The following is a 24,958-nucleotide window of genomic DNA, read 5'->3' as shown; positions in this document are numbered from 1 at the left end:
CAGTTTGTTGACAGCAGTTGAAGCCAGCAGCAGTTCGCAAACGTTCCAACGTTCAAGCAGAGATACATTTGGTCACGCCTGCAAGAACCAAGTTTAACAGTAAACCGTTTGAGCAGACCTTTCACCTTTTCACACTTTGAAGAAGAAAGAAGAACCATCTATTTTATTTCATAATATTTTGAGGTGAAATCTGCTTTACTCTTCTAACTTTTAGTGTTAATCACTTTGATAGCATCAGAGATGTCTTTCGGAAATGTCCAGGACAAGTTAGTCCCCGGTGGCTGGCTCTCCTCCAACTACCGAATTATAAGTGTTGTCGGAGAAGGGATATATGGCAGAGTTGCCAAATGTGTCCAAATGGCTAACAAAAAGATTGTAGCCATTAAAATGATAAAGGATCAGGACCAAAAAGACCCGTTTAAAAACCAAGAGCTGGCTGCCCTGCAAAAACTTAAAGCCTGTAACTCCAGCAAGTACAATATAGTCGAATGGTACCAGGCTTTTACAGTCCGTGGACATCTGTGCCTTGAATTTGAATTCCTCGAAAAAAGTCTTCTTGACTTATTGCGAGAAAGATATTGCAATCCGCTCAGTTTAAAGGCTATTCGCCCCATCGTCATACAGATAGCTTTAGCTCTTAGCCACCTCAAGTCGATTGGAACAATCCATGCAGACTTGAAATTAGAGAACGTAATGCTGGTGAATAATCCCCAAGAGCCATACCGAGTTAAACTAATTGACTTCGGTCTGGCCTGTGAGACCTCAGCTGCCAAGGTGGGCTCATACATCCAGACACGTCCGTACCGGTCTCCGGAGATTATTCTGGGGCTTCCATTTACAGAAGCCATAGACATATGGTCTCTGGGCTGCATGGCAGTGTCTCTATACACTGGTTACTTGCTGTACCCGGGATACAGTGAACATGCCATACTAAAATACATAACGGAGACTCAAGGAGAACTCCCAGAGCAAATGTTAAACTGTGGGCAAAAGACTGCAAAGTATTTCTGCAGGGAGTTCAATTCCGACAACATCTACCACTGGAAACTCAAGACAACTGAACAATATTTCCAGGAGTTTGGGATTGAGTTTGTTGACAAAAGAGTTAAAAAATTGAAGTCTCTGGATGAACTCTTATATACCGAGATCATTGAAGATGAGGATTATGCAGATGAAACTGCAAAAAGGTGTGATATCCTGATGTTTGTAGAAATGGTAAAGCACTTGCTTCACCTCGATCCCCGAAAACGAATAACACCCAATCAGGTCCTTGAGCATGCCTTTTCAAAACTGAGCCACCTTGCATGGATACGCCAGAGAAGCTCCTATGTTGAGTCCTGCTATGAGCACATAAACTACTTAAGGACAAAGAAGAAAGAGACGCCAGGACAGAGTCTCCATACCAGCAGGACAGAGTCTGCACACAAGCCCACCTCTGACACCAGACAATCTGCTCAGAGGAACTTCCCTCCCTCTGCAGCAGAGAGAAAAACACAAGTGATCCCCCACAGCCAAAACGGTTCTCCCCATTCAACTCAGAGGAGCAGCCACAATTTAGTCAGGTCCAGTCAGAGTGAAAATTCTGAGACAATTCCAAAGAAAGCACAGTGTAAAAGAAAGCACCTGCAGGAAAATGAAAAGGATACGAGTGACCCAGATCTTAAAAGAAAAAAGACTAATTGGAAAGATGTGCGCAGAGAAACACTGTACCAACATGAAAGGTCAGATCATGACCAGCAGAAACGCCACGATTCTATGGCTCCATCCTGCGCAACCACTAGCTACAGGACACAAAATTCCATCTTGCCAATTAAGAGGAAGCCAGATGAAAGCATCTTTGCGACATCAAATAAGAGGGCCAGAACCAACTGCGAAAACGGCAAGCGCCACACCTTTAACCACAGCTGGGCCGAGGACCACCGCTAGAGAATCATTTTTTGAAATAAAAATGAAGACATCTACATCAGCCATTTCCAGGCTGAAGGTGAATAAGGCACCGGGCACAGACGGTTATCCGTCCGAATGGTATAAAGCATTTAGGACGCAACTAACACCAGTGCTGCTTAATTGCTTTAATCATACACTAAGAACAGGAGTAGCCCCACAATCTCGGAGAGAAGCAGTTATCCCAAAAGACGGCAAAGATAAAAAAGAATGCAGCTCGTATAGGCCAATCTCTATCCTTAACGTGGACTATAAATTATTTGCTTCAATATTAGCTAAGAGACTGGAATCAATTATCCCGGATCTGATAGACCTAGATCAGACAGGCTTTGTCTCAAATAGACAGACCTCTCTGCATTGAATCATATCTGTTGTTAACCTCTGTCTCTCTTCCACAGCATATCTTTTATCCTGTCTTCCTTCTCTCACCCCAACCGGTCGCAGCAGATGGCCGCCCCTCCCTGAGCCTGGTTCTGCCGGAGGTTTCTTCCTGTTAAAAGGGAGTTTTTCCTTCCCACTGTTGCCAAAGTGCTTGCTCATAGGGGGTCATATATGATTGTTGGTTTTTTTTTTTTAAATAAATGAATAAATAAACAAAAGTCTCTTTCAGATTTTTTTGTTTAGATTTGTTTTCTGGAGATTTTAAGGAATTACTGAATTGTGTACACTGATGCTTTAAAGCCAAAGCAGTTCATAATGATTGGCCATGCTTGTCTTAAACTCACAGGGAGATTACAAATATATGATCTAAAGCCAACATATTATTATTTTTACACACACTTTTAACATATTACACAAGTCAGGTTTTTGCTGTTATTTGACATGTTTCCATTAAAATAGGTTCAAAAGAATTGCACAGATTGCATGTGCAAACAGGTGACTCATTGAAGCGCTGATTGCAGTGCTGACATTAAATAGTACATGCTGTGCACGCCATGCACTGTGGTGTCAGAAGTGTCCCAGAGTGCCCGATGTGTTTGCATCTGTGTCTGAAATCCTTTGTGCCTTCTCTCACATGATGATAATAAACCAAATGCATTGATCATTTGAAACTTAAAAAAAATACATACAAGTATGTTTTATTATTTTTGCTGAGTGGAAAAAGACCTAAAATCTACCAAACAACCGGAAAGTATATAAACTGGGAACACAAGTGCTATATAAAAGTGGTAACTAACCAACTGCTCTAAAACTAAGCTAACTGACATAGTAAATTTGAAAACAGTTTAAAAAAAAACATCCCCATTCATAGATGATGTCACAATCTCAATGGCTTACAGAGTGATGATGTCACAAACGTCTTAGAATCTTTGATCCTTCTTTTTCTATAAATAGAAGTGAGAATCAGCAGTTATCAGTCAGTTTGTTGACAGCAGTTGAAGCCAGCAGCAGTTCGCAAACGTTCCAACGTTCAAGCAGAGATACATTTGGTCACGCCTGCAAGAACCAAGTTTAACAGTAAACCGTTTGAGCAGACCTTTCACCTTTTCACACTTTGAAGAAGAAAGAAGAACCATCTATTTTATTTCATAATATTTTGAGGTGAAATCTGCTTTACTCTTCTAACTTTTAGTGTTAATCACTTTGATAGCATCAGAGATGTCTTTCGGAAATGTCCAGGACAAGTTAGTCCCCGGTGGCTGGCTCTCCTCCAACTACCGAATTATAAGTGTTGTCGGAGAAGGGATATATGGCAGAGTTGCCAAATGTGTCCAAATGGCTAACAAAAAGATTGTAGCCATTAAAATGATAAAGGATCAGGACCAAAAAGACCCGTTTAAAAACCAAGAGCTGGCTGCCCTGCAAAAACTTAAAGCCTGTAACTCCAGCAAGTACAATATAGTCGAATGGTACCAGGCTTTTACAGTCCGTGGACATCTGTGCCTTGAATTTGAATTCCTCGAAAAAAGTCTTCTTGACTTATTGCGAGAAAGATATTGCAATCCGCTCAGTTTAAAGGCTATTCGCCCCATCGTCATACAGATAGCTTTAGCTCTTAGCCACCTCAAGTCGATTGGAACAATCCATGCAGACTTGAAATTAGAGAACGTAATGCTGGTGAATAATCCCCAAGAGCCATACCGAGTTAAACTAATTGACTTCGGTCTGGCCTGTGAGACCTCAGCTGCCAAGGTGGGCTCATACATCCAGACACGTCCGTACCGGTCTCCGGAGATTATTCTGGGGCTTCCATTTACAGAAGCCATAGACATATGGTCTCTGGGCTGCATGGCAGTGTCTCTATACACTGGTTACTTGCTGTACCCGGGATACAGTGAACATGCCATGCTAAAATACATAACGGAGACTCAAGGAGAACTCCCAGAGCAAATGTTAAACTGTGGGCAAAAGACTGCAAAGTATTTCTGCAGGGAGTTCAATTCCGACAACATCTACCACTGGAAACTCAAGACAACTGAACAATATTTCCAGGAGTTTGGGATTGAGTTTGTTGACAAAAGAGTTAAAAAATTGAAGTCTCTGGATGAACTCTTATATACCGAGATCATTGAAGATGAGGATTATGCAGATGAAACTGCAAAAAGGTGTGATATCCTGATGTTTGTAGAAATGGTAAAGCACTTGCTTCACCTCGATCCCCGAAAACGAATAACACCCAATCAGGTCCTTGAGCATGCCTTTTCAAAACTGAGCCACCTTGCATGGATACGCCAGAGAAGCTCCTATGTTGAGTCCTGCTATGAGCACATAAACTACTTAAGGACAAAGAAGAAAGAGACGCCAGGACAGAGTCTCCATACCAGCAGGACAGAGTCTGCACACAAGCCCACCTCTGACACCAGACAATCTGCTCAGAGGAACTTCCCTCCCTCTGCAGCAGAGAGAAAAACACAAGTGATCCCCCACAGCCAAAACGGTTCTCCCCATTCAACTCAGAGGAGCAGCCACAATTTAGTCAGGTCCAGTCAGAGTGAAAATTCTGAGACAATTCCAAAGAAAGCACAGTGTAAAAGAAAGCACCTGCAGGAAAATGAAAAGGATACGAGTGACCCAGATCTTAAAAGAAAAAAGACTAATTGGAAAGATGTGCGCAGAGAAACACTGTACCAACATGAAAGGTCAGATCATGACCAGCAGAAACGCCACGATTCTATGGCTCCATCCTGCGCAACCACTAGCTACAGGACACAAAATTCCATCTTGCCAATTAAGAGGAAGCCAGATGAAAGCATCTTTGCGACATCAAATAAGAGGGCCAGAACCAACTGCGAAAACGGCAAGCGCCACACCTTTAACCACAGCTGGGCCGAGGACCACCGCTAGAGAATCATTTTTTGAAATAAAAATGAAGACATCTACATCAGCCATTTCCAGGCTGAAGGTGAATAAGGCACCGGGCACAGACGGTTATCCGTCCGAATGGTATAAAGCATTTAGGACGCAACTAACACCAGTGCTGCTTAATTGCTTTAATCATACACTAAGAACAGGAGTAGCCCCACAATCTCGGAGAGAAGCAGTTATCCCAAAAGACGGCAAAGATAAAAAAGAATGCAGCTCGTATAGGCCAATCTCTATCCTTAACGTGGACTATAAATTATTTGCTTCAATATTAGCTAAGAGACTGGAATCAATTATCCCGGATCTGATAGACCTAGATCAGACAGGCTTTGTCTCAAATAGACAGACCTCTCTGCATTGAATCATATCTGTTGTTAACCTCTGTCTCTCTTCCACAGCATATCTTTTATCCTGTCTTCCTTCTCTCACCCCAACCGGTCGCAGCAGATGGCCGCCCCTCCCTGAGCCTGGTTCTGCCGGAGGTTTCTTCCTGTTAAAAGGGAGTTTTTCCTTCCCACTGTTGCCAAAGTGCTTGCTCATAGGGGGTCATATATGATTGTTGGTTTTTTTTTTTTTAAATAAATGAATAAATAAACAAAAGTCTCTTTCAGATTTTTTTGTTTAGATTTGTTTTCTGGAGATTTTAAGGAATTACTGAATTGTGTACACTGATGCTTTAAAGCCAAAGCAGTTCATAATGATTGGCCATGCTTGTCTTAAACTCACAGGGAGATTACAAATATATGATCTAAAGCCAACATATTATTATTTTTACACACACTTTTAACATATTACACAAGTCAGGTTTTTGCTGTTATTTGACATGTTTCCATTAAAATAGGTTCAAAAGAATTGCACAGATTGCATGTGCAAACAGGTGACTCATTGAAGCGCTGATTGCAGTGCTGACATTAAATAGTACATGCTGTGCACGCCATGCACTGTGGTGTCAGAAGTGTCCCAGAGTGCCCGATGTGTTTGCATCTGTGTCTGAAATCCTTTGTGCCTTCTCTCACATGATGATAATAAACCAAATGCATTGATCATTTGAAACTTAAAAAAAATACATACAAGTATGTTTTATTATTTTTGCTGAGTGGAAAAAGACCTAAAATCTACCAAACAACCGGAAAGTATATAAACTGGGAACACAAGTGCTATATAAAAGTGGTAACTAACCAACTGCTCTAAAACTAAGCTAACTGACATAGTAAATTTGAAAACAGTTTAAAAAAAAACATCCCCATTCATAGATGATGTCACAATCTCAATGGCTTACAGAGTGATGATGTCACAAACGTCTTAGAATCTTTGATCCTTCTTTTTCTATAAATAGAAGTGAGAATCAGCAGTTATCAGTCAGTTTGTTGACAGCAGTTGAAGCCAGCAGCAGTTCGCAAACGTTCCAACGTTCAAGCAGAGATACATTTGGTCACGCCTGCAAGAACCAAGTTTAACAGTAAACCGTTTGAGCAGACCTTTCACCTTTTCACACTTTGAAGAAGAAAGAAGAACCATCTATTTTATTTCATAATATTTTGAGGTGAAATCTGCTTTACTCTTCTAACTTTTAGTGTTAATCACTTTGATAGCATCAGAGATGTCTTTCGGAAATGTCCAGGACAAGTTAGTCCCCGGTGGCTGGCTCTCCTCCAACTACCGAATTATAAGTGTTGTCGGAGAAGGGATATATGGCAGAGTTGCCAAATGTGTCCAAATGGCTAACAAAAAGATTGTAGCCATTAAAATGATAAAGGATCAGGACCAAAAAGACCCGTTTAAAAACCAAGAGCTGGCTGCCCTGCAAAAACTTAAAGCCTGTAACTCCAGCAAGTACAATATAGTCGAATGGTACCAGGCTTTTACAGTCCGTGGACATCTGTGCCTTGAATTTGAATTCCTCGAAAAAAGTCTTCTTGACTTATTGCGAGAAAGATATTGCAATCCGCTCAGTTTAAAGGCTATTCGCCCCATCGTCATACAGATAGCTTTAGCTCTTAGCCACCTCAAGTCGATTGGAACAATCCATGCAGACTTGAAATTAGAGAACGTAATGCTGGTGAATAATCCCCAAGAGCCATACCGAGTTAAACTAATTGACTTCGGTCTGGCCTGTGAGACCTCAGCTGCCAAGGTGGGCTCATACATCCAGACACGTCCGTACCGGTCTCCGGAGATTATTCTGGGGCTTCCATTTACAGAAGCCATAGACATATGGTCTCTGGGCTGCATGGCAGTGTCTCTATACACTGGTTACTTGCTGTACCCGGGATACAGTGAACATGCCATACTAAAATACATAACGGAGACTCAAGGAGAACTCCCAGAGCAAATGTTAAACTGTGGGCAAAAGACTGCAAAGTATTTCTGCAGGGAGTTCAATTCCGACAACATCTACCACTGGAAACTCAAGACAACTGAACAATATTTCCAGGAGTTTGGGATTGAGTTTGTTGACAAAAGAGTTAAAAAATTGAAGTCTCTGGATGAACTCTTATATACCGAGATCATTGAAGATGAGGATTATGCAGATGAAACTGCAAAAAGGTGTGATATCCTGATGTTTGTAGAAATGGTAAAGCACTTGCTTCACCTCGATCCCCGAAAACGAATAACACCCAATCAGGTCCTTGAGCATGCCTTTTCAAAACTGAGCCACCTTGCATGGATACGCCAGAGAAGCTCCTATGTTGAGTCCTGCTATGAGCACATAAACTACTTAAGGACAAAGAAGAAAGAGACGCCAGGACAGAGTCTCCATACCAGCAGGACAGAGTCTGCACACAAGCCCACCTCTGACACCAGACAATCTGCTCAGAGGAACTTCCCTCCCTCTGCAGCAGAGAGAAAAACACAAGTGATCCCCCACAGCCAAAACGGTTCTCCCCATTCAACTCAGAGGAGCAGCCACAATTTAGTCAGGTCCAGTCAGAGTGAAAATTCTGAGACAATTCCAAAGAAAGCACAGTGTAAAAGAAAGCACCTGCAGGAAAATGAAAAGGATACGAGTGACCCAGATCTTAAAAGAAAAAAGACTAATTGGAAAGATGTGCGCAGAGAAACACTGTACCAACATGAAAGGTCAGATCATGACCAGCAGAAACGCCACGATTCTATGGCTCCATCCTGCGCAACCACTAGCTACAGGACACAAAATTCCATCTTGCCAATTAAGAGGAAGCCAGATGAAAGCATCTTTGCGACATCAAATAAGAGGGCCAGAACCAACTGCGAAAACGGCAAGCGCCACACCTTTAACCACAGCTGGGCCGAGGACCACCGCTAGAGAATCATTTTTTGAAATAAAAATGAAGACATCTACATCAGCCATTTCCAGGCTGAAGGTGAATAAGGCACCGGGCACAGACGGTTATCCGTCCGAATGGTATAAAGCATTTAGGACGCAACTAACACCAGTGCTGCTTAATTGCTTTAATCATACACTAAGAACAGGAGTAGCCCCACAATCTCGGAGAGAAGCAGTTATCCCAAAAGACGGCAAAGATAAAAAAGAATGCAGCTCGTATAGGCCAATCTCTATCCTTAACGTGGACTATAAATTATTTGCTTCAATATTAGCTAAGAGACTGGAATCAATTATCCCGGATCTGATAGACCTAGATCAGACAGGCTTTGTCTCAAATAGACAGACCTCTCTGCATTGAATCATATCTGTTGTTAACCTCTGTCTCTCTTCCACAGCATATCTTTTATCCTGTCTTCCTTCTCTCACCCCAACCGGTCGCAGCAGATGGCCGCCCCTCCCTGAGCCTGGTTCTGCCGGAGGTTTCTTCCTGTTAAAAGGGAGTTTTTCCTTCCCACTGTTGCCAAAGTGCTTGCTCATAGGGGGTCATATATGATTGTTGGTTTTTTTTTTTTTAAATAAATGAATAAATAAACAAAAGTCTCTTTCAGATTTTTTTGTTTAGATTTGTTTTCTGGAGATTTTAAGGAATTACTGAATTGTGTACACTGATGCTTTAAAGCCAAAGCAGTTCATAATGATTGGCCATGCTTGTCTTAAACTCACAGGGAGATTACAAATATATGATCTAAAGCCAACATATTATTATTTTTACACACACTTTTAACATATTACACAAGTCAGGTTTTTGCTGTTATTTGACATGTTTCCATTAAAATAGGTTCAAAAGAATTGCACAGATTGCATGTGCAAACAGGTGACTCATTGAAGCGCTGATTGCAGTGCTGACATTAAATAGTACATGCTGTGCACGCCATGCACTGTGGTGTCAGAAGTGTCCCAGAGTGCCCGATGTGTTTGCATCTGTGTCTGAAATCCTTTGTGCCTTCTCTCACATGATGATAATAAACCAAATGCATTGATCATTTGAAACTTAAAAAAAATACATACAAGTATGTTTTATTATTTTTGCTGAGTGGAAAAAGACCTAAAATCTACCAAACAACCGGAAAGTATATAAACTGGGAACACAAGTGCTATATAAAAGTGGTAACTAACCAACTGCTCTAAAACTAAGCTAACTGACATAGTAAATTTGAAAACAGTTTAAAAAAAAACATCCCCATTCATAGATGATGTCACAATCTCAATGGCTTACAGAGTGATGATGTCACAAACGTCTTAGAATCTTTGATCCTTCTTTTTCTATAAATAGAAGTGAGAATCAGCAGTTATCAGTCAGTTTGTTGACAGCAGTTGAAGCCAGCAGCAGTTCGCAAACGTTCCAACGTTCAAGCAGAGATACATTTGGTCACGCCTGCAAGAACCAAGTTTAACAGTAAACCGTTTGAGCAGACCTTTCACCTTTTCACACTTTGAAGAAGAAAGAAGAACCATCTATTTTATTTCATAATATTTTGAGGTGAAATCTGCTTTACTCTTCTAACTTTTAGTGTTAATCACTTTGATAGCATCAGAGATGTCTTTCGGAAATGTCCAGGACAAGTTAGTCCCCGGTGGCTGGCTCTCCTCCAACTACCGAATTATAAGTGTTGTCGGAGAAGGGATATATGGCAGAGTTGCCAAATGTGTCCAAATGGCTAACAAAAAGATTGTAGCCATTAAAATGATAAAGGATCAGGACCAAAAAGACCCGTTTAAAAACCAAGAGCTGGCTGCCCTGCAAAAACTTAAAGCCTGTAACTCCAGCAAGTACAATATAGTCGAATGGTACCAGGCTTTTACAGTCCGTGGACATCTGTGCCTTGAATTTGAATTCCTCGAAAAAAGTCTTCTTGACTTATTGCGAGAAAGATATTGCAATCCGCTCAGTTTAAAGGCTATTCGCCCCATCGTCATACAGATAGCTTTAGCTCTTAGCCACCTCAAGTCGATTGGAACAATCCATGCAGACTTGAAATTAGAGAACGTAATGCTGGTGAATAATCCCCAAGAGCCATACCGAGTTAAACTAATTGACTTCGGTCTGGCCTGTGAGACCTCAGCTGCCAAGGTGGGCTCATACATCCAGACACGTCCGTACCGGTCTCCGGAGATTATTCTGGGGCTTCCATTTACAGAAGCCATAGACATATGGTCTCTGGGCTGCATGGCAGTGTCTCTATACACTGGTTACTTGCTGTACCCGGGATACAGTGAACATGCCATACTAAAATACATAACGGAGACTCAAGGAGAACTCCCAGAGCAAATGTTAAACTGTGGGCAAAAGACTGCAAAGTATTTCTGCAGGGAGTTCAATTCCGACAACATCTACCACTGGAAACTCAAGACAACTGAACAATATTTCCAGGAGTTTGGGATTGAGTTTGTTGACAAAAGAGTTAAAAAATTGAAGTCTCTGGATGAACTCTTATATACCGAGATCATTGAAGATGAGGATTATGCAGATGAAACTGCAAAAAGGTGTGATATCCTGATGTTTGTAGAAATGGTAAAGCACTTGCTTCACCTCGATCCCCGAAAACGAATAACACCCAATCAGGTCCTTGAGCATGCCTTTTCAAAACTGAGCCACCTTGCATGGATACGCCAGAGAAGCTCCTATGTTGAGTCCTGCTATGAGCACATAAACTACTTAAGGACAAAGAAGAAAGAGACGCCAGGACAGAGTCTCCATACCAGCAGGACAGAGTCTGCACACAAGCCCACCTCTGACACCAGACAATCTGCTCAGAGGAACTTCCCTCCCTCTGCAGCAGAGAGAAAAACACAAGTGATCCCCCACAGCCAAAACGGTTCTCCCCATTCAACTCAGAGGAGCAGCCACAATTTAGTCAGGTCCAGTCAGAGTGAAAATTCTGAGACAATTCCAAAGAAAGCACAGTGTAAAAGAAAGCACCTGCAGGAAAATGAAAAGGATACGAGTGACCCAGATCTTAAAAGAAAAAAGACTAATTGGAAAGATGTGCGCAGAGAAACACTGTACCAACATGAAAGGTCAGATCATGACCAGCAGAAACGCCACGATTCTATGGCTCCATCCTGCGCAACCACTAGCTACAGGACACAAAATTCCATCTTGCCAATTAAGAGGAAGCCAGATGAAAGCATCTTTGCGACATCAAATAAGAGGGCCAGAACCAACTGCGAAAACGGCAAGCGCCACACCTTTAACCACAGCTGGGCCGAGGACCACCGCTAGAGAATCATTTTTTGAAATAAAAATGAAGACATCTACATCAGCCATTTCCAGGCTGAAGGTGAATAAGGCACCGGGCACAGACGGTTATCCGTCCGAATGGTATAAAGCATTTAGGACGCAACTAACACCAGTGCTGCTTAATTGCTTTAATCATACACTAAGAACAGGAGTAGCCCCACAATCTCGGAGAGAAGCAGTTATCCCAAAAGACGGCAAAGATAAAAAAGAATGCAGCTCGTATAGGCCAATCTCTATCCTTAACGTGGACTATAAATTATTTGCTTCAATATTAGCTAAGAGACTGGAATCAATTATCCCGGATCTGATAGACCTAGATCAGACAGGCTTTGTCTCAAATAGACAGACCTCTCTGCATTGAATCATATCTGTTGTTAACCTCTGTCTCTCTTCCACAGCATATCTTTTATCCTGTCTTCCTTCTCTCACCCCAACCGGTCGCAGCAGATGGCCGCCCCTCCCTGAGCCTGGTTCTGCCGGAGGTTTCTTCCTGTTAAAAGGGAGTTTTTCCTTCCCACTGTTGCCAAAGTGCTTGCTCATAGGGGGTCATATATGATTGTTGGTTTTTTTTTTTTTAAATAAATGAATAAATAAACAAAAGTCTCTTTCAGATTTTTTTGTTTAGATTTGTTTTCTGGAGATTTTAAGGAATTACTGAATTGTGTACACTGATGCTTTAAAGCCAAAGCAGTTCATAATGATTGGCCATGCTTGTCTTAAACTCACAGGGAGATTACAAATATATGATCTAAAGCCAACATATTATTATTTTTACACACACTTTTAACATATTACACAAGTCAGGTTTTTGCTGTTATTTGACATGTTTCCATTAAAATAGGTTCAAAAGAATTGCACAGATTGCATGTGCAAACAGGTGACTCATTGAAGCGCTGATTGCAGTGCTGACATTAAATAGTACATGCTGTGCACGCCATGCACTGTGGTGTCAGAAGTGTCCCAGAGTGCCCGATGTGTTTGCATCTGTGTCTGAAATCCTTTGTGCCTTCTCTCACATGATGATAATAAACCAAATGCATTGATCATTTGAAACTTAAAAAAAATACATACAAGTATGTTTTATTATTTTTGCTGAGTGGAAAAAGACCTAAAATCTACCAAACAACCGGAAAGTATATAAACTGGGAACACAAGTGCTATATAAAAGTGGTAACTAACCAACTGCTCTAAAACTAAGCTAACTGACATAGTAAATTTGAAAACAGTTTAAAAAAAAACATCCCCATTCATAGATGATGTCACAATCTCAATGGCTTACAGAGTGATGATGTCACAAACGTCTTAGAATCTTTGATCCTTCTTTTTCTATAAATAGAAGTGAGAATCAGCAGTTATCAGTCAGTTTGTTGACAGCAGTTGAAGCCAGCAGCAGTTCGCAAACGTTCCAACGTTCAAGCAGAGATACATTTGGTCACGCCTGCAAGAACCAAGTTTAACAGTAAACCGTTTGAGCAGACCTTTCACCTTTTCACACTTTGAAGAAGAAAGAAGAACCATCTATTTTATTTCATAATATTTTGAGGTGAAATCTGCTTTACTCTTCTAACTTTTAGTGTTAATCACTTTGATAGCATCAGAGATGTCTTTCGGAAATGTCCAGGACAAGTTAGTCCCCGGTGGCTGGCTCTCCTCCAACTACCGAATTATAAGTGTTGTCGGAGAAGGGATATATGGCAGAGTTGCCAAATGTGTCCAAATGGCTAACAAAAAGATTGTAGCCATTAAAATGATAAAGGATCAGGACCAAAAAGACCCGTTTAAAAACCAAGAGCTGGCTGCCCTGCAAAAACTTAAAGCCTGTAACTCCAGCAAGTACAATATAGTCGAATGGTACCAGGCTTTTACAGTCCGTGGACATCTGTGCCTTGAATTTGAATTCCTCGAAAAAAGTCTTCTTGACTTATTGCGAGAAAGATATTGCAATCCGCTCAGTTTAAAGGCTATTCGCCCCATCGTCATACAGATAGCTTTAGCTCTTAGCCACCTCAAGTCGATTGGAACAATCCATGCAGACTTGAAATTAGAGAACGTAATGCTGGTGAATAATCCCCAAGAGCCATACCGAGTTAAACTAATTGACTTCGGTCTGGCCTGTGAGACCTCAGCTGCCAAGGTGGGCTCATACATCCAGACACGTCCGTACCGGTCTCCGGAGATTATTCTGGGGCTTCCATTTACAGAAGCCATAGACATATGGTCTCTGGGCTGCATGGCAGTGTCTCTATACACTGGTTACTTGCTGTACCCGGGATACAGTGAACATGCCATACTAAAATACATAACGGAGACTCAAGGAGAACTCCCAGAGCAAATGTTAAACTGTGGGCAAAAGACTGCAAAGTATTTCTGCAGGGAGTTCAATTCCGACAACATCTACCACTGGAAACTCAAGACAACTGAACAATATTTCCAGGAGTTTGGGATTGAGTTTGTTGACAAAAGAGTTAAAAAATTGAAGTCTCTGGATGAACTCTTATATACCGAGATCATTGAAGATGAGGATTATGCAGATGAAACTGCAAAAAGGTGTGATATCCTGATGTTTGTAGAAATGGTAAAGCACTTGCTTCACCTCGATCCCCGAAAACGAATAACACCCAATCAGGTCCTTGAGCATGCCTTTTCAAAACTGAGCCACCTTGCATGGATACGCCAGAGAAGCTCCTATGTTGAGTCCTGCTATGAGCACATAAACTACTTAAGGACAAAGAAGAAAGAGACGCCAGGACAGAGTCTCCATACCAGCAGGACAGAGTCTGCACACAAGCCCACCTCTGACACCAGACAATCTGCTCAGAGGAACTTCCCTCCCTCTGCAGCAGAGAGAAAAACACAAGTGATCCCCCACAGCCAAAACGGTTCTCCCCATTCAACTCAGAGGAGCAGCCACAATTTAGTCAGGTCCAGTCAGAGTGAAAATTCTGAGACAATTCCAAAGAAAGCACAGTGTAAAAGAAAGCACCTGCAGGAAAATGAAAAGGATACGAGTGACCCAGATCTTAAAAGAAAAAAGACTAATTGGAAAGATGTGCGCAGAGAAACACTGTACCAACATGAAAGGTCAGATCATGACCAGCAGAAACGCCACGATTCTATGGCTCCATCCTGCGCAACCACTAGCTACAGGACACAAAATTCCATCTTGCCAATTAAGAGGAAGCCAGATGAAAGCATCTTTGCGACATCAAATAAGAGGGCCAGAACCAACTGCGAAAACGGCAAGCGCCACACCTTTAACCACAGCTGGGCCGAGGACCACCGCTAGAGAATCATTTTTTGAAATAAAAATGAAGACATCTACATCAGCCATTTCCAGGCTGAAGGTGAATAAGGCACCGGGCACAGACGGTTATCCGTCCGAATGGTATAAAGCATTTAGGACGCAACTAACACCAGTGCTGCTTAATTGCTTTAATCATACACTAAGAACAGGAGTAGCCCCACAATCTCGGAGAGAAGCAGTTATCCCAAAAGACGGCAAAGATAAAAAAGAATGCAGCTCGTATAGGCCAATCTCTATCCTTAACGTGGACTATAAATTATTTGCTTCAATATTAGCTAAGAGACTGGAATCAATTATCCCGGAGCTGATAGACCTAGATCAGACAGGCTTTGTCTCAAATAGACAGACCTCTCTGCATTGAATCATATCTGTTGTTAACCTCTGTCTCTCTTCCACAGCATATCTTTTATCCTGTCTTCCTTCTCTCACCCCAACCGGTCGCAGCAGATGGCCGCCCCTCCCTGAGCCTGGTTCTGCCGGAGGTTTCTTCCTGTTAAAAGGGAGTTTTTCCTTCCCACTGTTGCCAAAGTGCTTGCTCATAGGGGGTCATATGATTGTTGGGTTTTTTTTTCTCTGTATCTATGAAGCGCCTTGAGGCGACTTATGTTGTGATTTGGCGCTATATAAATAAAATTGAATTGAATTGAATTGAACCTGAGGAGAACGCTACAAGTGATGGATCATATAACATCAGGAAATATTAGTGCAATGTTGGTCAGCCTAGACACCGAAAAGGCATTTGACTCGGTGGGTTGGGAATAACTATTTAGGGTACTAGCAAGATTCGGATTCAAAGATGGCTTCATTAAATGTATCGAAGCACTGTATCACTCCCCAACAGCCAGGATCAGGATTAATGGGCACCTGTCTCAAAATATTGCTTTGAAGCGAGGGACACGCCAGGGCTGCCCCTTGAGCCCATCCCTGTTTGCCTTGTACATTGAGCCTCTGGCTCAGGCTATTAGAGAAAACTCTGAAATACAAGGAATAATGATCAGGGGTGAAGAACACAAGACTTTTATGTGTGGGACAGATGGATCTCACGGTTCATCTGAAACGGCAGACGACCGAGGGTCCAGTACAAAACGCTGCAACTGAAAAAAGAGAAGGGAGGGAGAGCTTTGCCGTGCTTACAAGATTACTACTACGCCGCACAACTGAAGCCCCTGGTAAACTGGTGCTCCCCAAACTATGAAGCTAAGTGGAAAAATATGGAAATTACACAATTAGACTTCCCACTACAGTCACTTTTAGGAAATAAGAACCAAGCTGAAAGATTTTACGAAGATTTGAACCATTTGACCCGGTTCACCCTGAAACTATGGTTCAGGGTAGTGGGGAAACTACAAATAGAAAAACAGGTTAGGACCTTGAATTGGATAGCTTATGACCCGGAGTTTGTGCCTGCCAGGCTGGATGGGACCTTTAAACAGTGGTCTCTGAGAGGAATTACTTCTTTTTGTTCACTAGCAACAAATGGGGGATTCCAAAGCTATGAAACCATCTCAGACACATACGGACTGGCAAAGCAGGACTTCTTTAGATACTTGCAGGTTAGAGACTATTACAACAAGACGTTACTAATCAGAGATGAAAACGAATACGACCTAATTCAAATCTTTCAAGAGGCATACAAGAGAAAGGACTCTAAAAAGATGGTCTCAAAAATATACGGTAGTATACAAGCCTCTAAAAATTACTCTACGTTGTACATTAAGCAGAAATGGGAGAGGGAATCAGGCTCACTAATTTCAGAGGACAGCTGGTGGGGAATATGTGAGTCTCAGGCTACCACTGCAAATTCAAGGTCTTTAAGAGAGTTTGGTTGGAAGAATGTAGTGAGATTCTTTATCACTCCTAAACTCACAGCTCGGCAAACAGGCTCACAGAGCCAGGGCCTATGTTGGAGAGGTTGTGGAACCCCCATGGCAAACCATTTTCATGTCTTCTGGGCCTGCCCAAAGATCCAGCCATATTGGGGGGAGGTGGCCCTTGAGATATACAAAATAATTGGGATTAAAATAGTCTACTCATTTGATACGTTGTATCTTGGCAAATTGCCTACGGCACTCCCACATAAAGATAATTATTTATTGAAAATACTTTTGGCTGGCAGCAGGAAGGCCATAACCCGAAGATGGCAAAAGGCAGACCCTCCAACTAGGGCCCAATGGCGTGGGATAGTGGAAGAAATTTTTGGAATGGAAAGACTTACCTTTGTCCTTAGACTCGAGCTTGAGAAATTCAAGAAGCTCTGGGAAAAATGGGTTGTGTACTCCCTTTGTATTGAATAATTGAATATTACCATGATGTAAGAAGATGCTATTACTGGAATTGTGTATGTCTCCTATGCTGACCGCAAGTTTTGTATTCACATACTGTAAACTGACAAATAAAAAGTTATAAAAAAAAAAGAAAAAAAGAAAGCAAAATAAATAAATGAATAAATAAACAAAAGTCTCTTTCAGATTTTTTTGTTTAGATTTGTTTTCTGGAGATTTTAAGGAATTACTGAATTGTGTACACTGATGCTTTAAAGCCAAAGCAGTTCATAATGATTGGCCATGCTTGTCTTAAACTCACAGGGAGATTACAAATATATGATCTAAAGCCAACATATTATTATTTTTACACACACTTTTAACATATTACACAAGTCAGGTTTTTGCTGTTATTTGACATGTTTCCATTAAAATAGGTTCAAAAGAATTGCACAGATTGCATGTGCAAACAGGTGACTCATTGAAGCGCTGATTGCAGTGCTGACATTAAATAGTACATGCTGTGCACGCCATGCACTGTGGTGTCAGAAGTGTCCCAGAGTGCCCGATGTGTTTGCATCTGTGTCTGAAATCCTTTGTGCCTTCTCTCACATGATGATAATAAACCAAATGCATTGATCATTTGAAACTTAAAAAAAATACATACAAGTATGTTTTATTATTTTTGCTGAGTGGAAAAAGACCTAAAATCTACCAAACAACCGGAAAGTATATAAACTGGGAACACAAGTGCTATATAAAAGTGGTAACTAACCAACTGCTCTAAAACTAAGCTAACTGACATAGTAAATTTGAAAACAGTTTAAAAAAAAACATCCCCATTCATAGATGATGTCACAATCTCAATGGCTTACAGAGTGATGATGTCACAAACGTCTTAGAATCTTTGATCCTTCTTTTTCTATAAATAGAAGTGAGAATCAGCAGTTATCAGTCAGTTTGTTGACAGCAGTTGAAGCCAGCAGCAGTTCGCAAACGTTCCAACGTTCAAGCAGAGATACATTTGGTCACGCCTGCAAGAACCAAGTTTAACAGTAAACCGTTTGAGCAGACCTTTCACCTTTTCACACTTTGAAGAAGAAAGAAGAACCATCTATTTTATTTCATAATATTTTGAGGTGAAATCTGCTTTACTCTTCTAACTTTTAGTGTTAATCACTTTGATAGCATCAGAGATGTCTTTCGGAAATGTCCAGGACAAGTTAGTCCCCGGTGGCTGGCTCTCCTCCAACTACCGAATTATAAGTGTTGTCGGAGAAGGGATATATGGCAGAGTTGCCAAATGTGTCCAAATGGCTAACAAAAAGATTGTAGCCATTAAAATGATAAAGGATCAGGACCAAAAAGACCCGTTTAAAAACCAAGAGCTGGCTGCCCTGCAAAAACTTAAAGCCTGTAACTCCAGCAAGTACAATATAGTCGAATGGTACCAGGCTTTTACAGTCCGTGGACATCTGTGCCTTGAATTTGAATTCCTCGAAAAAAGTCTTCTTGACTTATTGCGAGAAAGATATTGCAATCCGCTCAGTTTAAAGGCTATTCGCCCCATCGTCATACAGATAGCTTTAGCTCTTAGCCACCTCAAGTCGATTGGAACAATCCATGCAGACTTGAAATTAGAGAACGTAATGCTGGTGAATAATCCCCAAGAGCCATACCGAGTTAAACTAATTGACTTCGGTCTGGCCTGTGAGACCTCAGCTGCCAAGGTGGGCTCATACATCCAGACACGTCCGTACCGGTCTCCGGAGATTATTCTGGGGCTTCCATTTACAGAAGCCATAGACATATGGTCTCTGGGCTGCATGGCAGTGTCTCTATACACTGGTTACTTGCTGTACCCGGGATACAGTGAACATGCCATACTAAAATACATAACGGAGACTCAAGGAGAACTCCCAGAGCAAATGTTAAACTGTGGGCAAAAGACTGCAAAGTATTTCTGCAGGGAGTTCAATTCCGACAACATCTACCACTGGAAACTCAAGACAACTGAACAATATTTCCAGGAGTTTGGGATTGAGTTTGTTGACAAAAGAGTTAAAAAATTGAAGTCTCTGGATGAACTCTTATATACCGAGATCATTGAAGATGAGGATTATGCAGATGAAACTGCAAAAAGGTGTGATATCCTGATGTTTGTAGAAATGGTAAAGCACTTGCTTCACCTCGATCCCCGAAAACGAATAACACCCAATCAGGTCCTTGAGCATGCCTTTTCAAAACTGAGCCACCTTGCATGGATACGCCAGAGAAGCTCCTATGTTGAGTCCTGCTATGAGCACATAAACTACTTAAGGACAAAGAAGAAAGAGACGCCAGGACAGAGTCTCCATACCAGCAGGACAGAGTCTGCACACAAGCCCACCTCTGACACCAGACAATCTGCTCAGAGGAACTTCCCTCCCTCTGCAGCAGAGAGAAAAACACAAGTGATCCCCCACAGCCAAAACGGTTCTCCCCATTCAACTCAGAGGAGCAGCCACAATTTAGTCAGGTCCAGTCAGAGTGAAAATTCTGAGACAATTCCAAAGAAAGCACAGTGTAAAAGAAAGCACCTGCAGGAAAATGAAAAGGATACGAGTGACCCAGATCTTAAAAGAAAAAAGACTAATTGGAAAGATGTGCGCAGAGAAACACTGTACCAACATGAAAGGTCAGATCATGACCAGCAGAAACGCCACGATTCTATGGCTCCATCCTGCGCAACCACTAGCTACAGGACACAAAATTCCATCTTGCCAATTAAGAGGAAGCCAGATGAAAGCATCTTTGCGACATCAAATAAGAGGGCCAGAACCAACTGCGAAAACGGCAAGCGCCACACCTTTAACCACAGCTGGGCCGAGGACCACCGCTAGAGAATCATTTTTTGAAATAAAAATGAAGACATCTACATCAGCCATTTCCAGGCTGAAGGTGAATAAGGCACCGGGCACAGACGGTTATCCGTCCGAATGGTATAAAGCATTTAGGACGCAACTAACACCAGTGCTGCTTAATTGCTTTAATCATACACTAAGAACAGGAGTAGCCCCACAATCTCGGAGAGAAGCAGTTATCCCAAAAGACGGCAAAGATAAAAAAGAATGCAGCTCGTATAGGCCAATCTCTATCCTTAACGTGGACTATAAATTATTTGCTTCAATATTAGCTAAGAGACTGGAATCAATTATCCCGGAGCTGATAGACCTAGATCAGACAGGCTTTGTCTCAAATAGACAGACCTCTCTGCATTGAATCATATCTGTTGTTAACCTCTGTCTCTCTTCCACAGCATATCTTTTATCCTGTCTTCCTTCTCTCACCCCAACCGGTCGCAGCAGATGGCCGCCCCTCCCTGAGCCTGGTTCTGCCGGAGGTTTCTTCCTGTTAAAAGGGAGTTTTTCCTTCCCACTGTTGCCAAAGTGCTTGCTCATAGGGGGTCATATATGATTGTTGGTTTTTTTTTTTAAATAAATGAATAAATAAACAAAAGTCTCTTTCAGATTTTTTTGTTTAGATTTGTTTTCTGGAGATTTTAAGGAATTACTGAATTGTGTACACTGATGCTTTAAAGCCAAAGCAGTTCATAATGATTGGCCATGCTTGTCTTAAACTCACAGGGAGATTACAAATATATGATCTAAAGCCAACATATTATTATTTTTACACACACTTTTAACATATTACACAAGTCAGGTTTTTGCTGTTATTTGACATGTTTCCATTAAAATAGGTTCAAAAGAATTGCACAGATTGCATGTGCAAACAGGTGACTCATTGAAGCGCTGATTGCAGTGCTGACATTAAATAGTACATGCTGTGCACGCCATGCACTGTGGTGTCAGAAGTGTCCCAGAGTGCCCGATGTGTTTGCATCTGTGTCTGAAATCCTTTGTGCCTTCTCTCACATGATGATAATAAACCAAATGCATTGATCATTTGAAACTTAAAAAAAAATACATACAAGTATGTTTTATTATTTTTGCTGAGTGGAAAAAGACCTAAAATCTACCAAACAACCGGAAAGTATATAAACTGGGAACACAAGTGCTATATAAAAGTGGTAACTAACCAACTGCTCTAAAACTAAGCTAACTGACATAGTAAATTTGAAAACAGTTTAAAAAAAAACATCCCCATTCATAGATGATGTCACAATCTCAATGGCTTACAGAGTGATGATGTCACAAACGTCTTAGAATCTTTGATCCTTCTTTTTCTATAAATAGAAGTGAGAATCAGCAGTTATCAGTCAGTTTGTTGACAGCAGTTGAAGCCAGCAGCAGTTCGCAAACGTTCCAACGTTCAAGCAGAGATACATTTGGTCACGCCTGCAAGAACCAAGTTTAACAGTAAACCGTTTGAGCAGACCTTTCACCTTTTCACACTTTGAAGAAGAAAGAAGAACCATCTATTTTATTTCATAATATTTTGAGGTGAAATCTGCTTTACTCTTCTAACTTTTAGTGTTAATCACTTTGATAGCATCAGAGATGTCTTTCGGAAATGTCCAGGACAAGTTAGTCCCCGGTGGCTGGCTCTCCTCCAACTACCGAATTATAAGTGTTGTCGGAGAAGGGATATATGGCAGAGTTGCCAAATGTGTCCAAATGGCTAACAAAAAGATTGTAGCCATTAAAATGATAAAGGATCAGGACCAAAAAGACCCGTTTAAAAACCAAGAGCTGGCTGCCCTGCAAAAACTTAAAGCCTGTAACTCCAGCAAGTACAATATAGTCGAATGGTACCAGGCTTTTACAGTCCGTGGACATCTGTGCCTTGAATTTGAATTCCTCGAAAAAAGTCTTCTTGACTTATTGCGAGAAAGATATTGCAATCCGCTCAGTTTAAAGGCTATTCGCCCCATCGTCATACAGATAGCTTTAGCTCTTAGCCACCTCAAGTCGATTGGAACAATCCATGCAGACTTGAAATTAGAGAACGTAATGCTGGTGAATAATCCCCAAGAGCCATACCGAGTTAAACTAATTGACTTCGGTCTGGCCTGTGAGACCTCAGCTGCCAAGGTGGGCTCATACATCCAGACACGTCCGTACCGGTCTCCGGAGATTATTCTGGGGCTTCCATTTACAGAAGCCATAGACATATGGTCTCTGGGCTGCATGGCAGTGTCTCTATACACTGGTTACTTGCTGTACCCGGGATACAGTGAACATGCCATACTAAAATACATAACGGAGACTCAAGGAGAACTCCCAGAGCAAATGTTAAACTGTGGGCAAAAGACTGCAAAGTATTTCTGCAGGGAGTTCAATTCCGACAACATCTACCACTGGAAACTCAAGACAACTGAACAATATTTCCAGGAGTTTGGGATTGAGTTTGTTGACAAAAGAGTTAAAAAATTGAAGTCTCTGGATGAACTCTTATATACCGAGATCATTGAAGATGAGGATTATGCAGATGAAACTGCAAAAAGGTGTGATATCCTGATGTTTGTAGAAATGGTAAAGCACTTGCTTCACCTCGATCCCCGAAAACGAATAACACCCAATCAGGTCCTTGAGCATGCCTTTTCAAAACTGAGCCACCTTGCATGGATACGCCAGAGAAGCTCCTATGTTGAGTCCTGCTATGAGCACATAAACTACTTAAGGACAAAGAAGAAAGAGACGCCAGGACAGAGTCTCCATACCAGCAGGACAGAGTCTGCACACAAGCCCACCTCTGACACCAGACAATCTGCTCAGAGGAACTTCCCTCCCTCTGCAGCAGAGAGAAAAACACAAGTGATCCCCCACAGCCAAAACGGTTCTCCCCATTCAACTCAGAGGAGCAGCCACAATTTAGTCAGGTCCAGTCAGAGTGAAAATTCTGAGACAATTCCAAAGAAAGCACAGTGTAAAAGAAAGCACCTGCAGGAAAATGAAAAGGATACGAGTGACCCAGATCTTAAAAGAAAAAAGACTAATTGGAAAGATGTGCGCAGAGAAACACTGTACCAACATGAAAGGTCAGATCATGACCAGCAGAAACGCCACGATTCTATGGCTCCATCCTGCGCAACCACTAGCTACAGGACACAAAATTCCATCTTGCCAATTAAGAGGAAGCCAGATGAAAGCATCTTTGCGACATCAAATAAGAGGGCCAGAACCAACTGCGAAAACGGCAAGCGCCACACCTTTAACCACAGCTGGGCCGAGGACCACCGCTAGAGAATCATTTTTTGAAATAAAAATGAAGACATCTACATCAGCCATTTCCAGGCTGAAGGTGAATAAGGCACTGGGCACAGACGGTTATCCGTCCGAATGGTATAAAGCATTTAGGACGCAACTAACACCAGTGCTGCTTAATTGCTTTAATCATACACTAAGAACAGGAGTAGCCCCACAATCTCGGAGAGAAGCAGTTATCCCAAAAGACGGCAAAGATAAAAAAGAATGCAGCTCGTATAGGCCAATCTCTATCCTTAACGTGGACTATAAATTATTTGCTTCAATATTAGCTAAGAGACTGGAATCAATTATCCCGGAGCTGATAGACCTAGATCAGACAGGCTTTGTCTCAAATAGACAGACCTCTCTGCATTGAATCATATCTGTTGTTAACCTCTGTCTCTCTTCCACAGCATATCTTTTATCCTGTCTTCCTTCTCTCACCCCAACCGGTCGCAGCAGATGGCCGCCCCTCCCTGAGCCTGGTTCTGCCGGAGGTTTCTTCCTGTTAAAAGGGAGTTTTTCCTTCCCACTGTTGCCAAAGTGCTTGCTCATAGGGGGTCATATATGATTGTTGGTTTTTTTTTTAAATAAATGAATAAATAAACAAAAGTCTCTTTCAGATTTTTTTGTTTAGATTTGTTTTCTGGAGATTTTAAGGAATTACTGAATTGTGTACACTGATGCTTTAAAGCCAAAGCAGTTCATAATGATTGGCCATGCTTGTCTTAAACTCACAGGGAGATTACAAATATATGATCTAAAGCCAACATATTATTATTTTTACACACACTTTTAACATATTACACAAGTCAGGTTTTTGCTGTTATTTGACATGTTTCCATTAAAATAGGTTCAAAAGAATTGCACAGATTCTGAAACCAATATGCTTGAATACATGTGACTACTTGCTTTAAAAGTCTAACATTTCAGCCTGTAAACTCTACCATATGATAAGGCAGTAAACAAGTGTACATATAATGAACTATATACTTTTGTTTACCTCATCATAATACGTTTTATTTTTATTTTTGAGTTCTTTTCACAAAAAGACATCTTGGTATTTAGGATAAGTGTCTATGAAGAGGCAGGTAGCAGCACTAGTACCTAACTAGTACCTTGTTAACAGGAAACAGGGGAGTTTGAGGATTAGACGGGTGACATGAAAGCAGATCCTGAGAAGCAATAAAGAAGGCTGCAGGTGAGCATGTAGATAGGGAATCAAGAGCAGGAGGCGGTAAATTAGGCAGAAGATATGGACCTAAACTTAGTGCTGACATATGTCCATAACACTGGAATAAAGATCAGTAATTACAGGATTGCGCGGACAATTTTCATGAATAAAATGCT

At 41.5% G+C, this 24,958-nt stretch overlaps 5 protein-coding genes across 5 annotated transcripts; all 5 read left to right on the top strand.

Moving 5' to 3' along the window:
* Window positions 1–234: 234 nt before the first annotated feature.
* On the top strand, window positions 235–2,166 carry LOC146663125 (homeodomain-interacting protein kinase 1-like). The gene has a single exon (XM_085415219.1). It carries the CDS (start codon window positions 241–243, stop codon window positions 1,924–1,926), a length of 1,686 nt encoding a protein of 561 aa, XP_085271345.1. The 5' UTR covers window positions 235–240; the 3' UTR covers window positions 1,927–2,166.
* A 1,371-nt stretch (window positions 2,167–3,537) lies between these two features.
* LOC146663124 (homeodomain-interacting protein kinase 1-like) lies at window positions 3,538–5,469 on the top strand. Its single transcript, XM_085415221.1, has one exon. It carries the CDS (start codon window positions 3,544–3,546, stop codon window positions 5,227–5,229), a length of 1,686 nt encoding a protein of 561 aa, XP_085271347.1. The 5' UTR covers window positions 3,538–3,543; the 3' UTR covers window positions 5,230–5,469.
* A 1,372-nt stretch (window positions 5,470–6,841) lies between these two features.
* LOC146663123 (homeodomain-interacting protein kinase 1-like) lies at window positions 6,842–8,773 on the top strand. Its single transcript, XM_085415218.1, has one exon. The coding sequence runs from the start codon at window positions 6,848–6,850 to the stop codon at window positions 8,531–8,533; it is 1,686 nt and encodes a 561-aa protein (XP_085271344.1). The 5' UTR covers window positions 6,842–6,847; the 3' UTR covers window positions 8,534–8,773.
* A 1,372-nt stretch (window positions 8,774–10,145) lies between these two features.
* Window positions 10,146–12,077, top strand: LOC146663122 (homeodomain-interacting protein kinase 1-like). Its single transcript, XM_085415217.1, has one exon. The coding sequence runs from the start codon at window positions 10,152–10,154 to the stop codon at window positions 11,835–11,837; it is 1,686 nt and encodes a 561-aa protein (XP_085271343.1). The 5' UTR covers window positions 10,146–10,151; the 3' UTR covers window positions 11,838–12,077.
* Window positions 12,078–13,449: 1,372 nt separating this feature from the next.
* LOC146663121 (uncharacterized) lies at window positions 13,450–23,605 on the top strand. Its single transcript, XM_085417356.1, has 3 exons — window positions 13,450–15,094; window positions 18,609–20,255; window positions 21,912–23,605. The coding sequence occupies exons 1-3, from the start codon at window positions 13,456–13,458 to the stop codon at window positions 23,603–23,605; spliced, it is 4,980 nt and encodes a 1,659-aa protein (XP_085273482.1). The 5' UTR covers window positions 13,450–13,455.
* The last annotated feature ends 1,353 nt before the right edge of the window (window positions 23,606–24,958 follow it).

Source organism: Rhamphochromis longiceps, linkage group LG8, assembly GCF_057381845.1.
Source record: "Rhamphochromis longiceps isolate RC_006_pf linkage group LG8, R_longiceps_female_GT1.1, whole genome shotgun sequence".
NCBI lineage: Eukaryota > Metazoa > Chordata > Actinopteri > Cichliformes > Cichlidae > Rhamphochromis > Rhamphochromis longiceps.
Note: the sequence above shows the minus strand (reverse complement) of the source record. Positions and strands in the feature narration are given on the sequence as shown.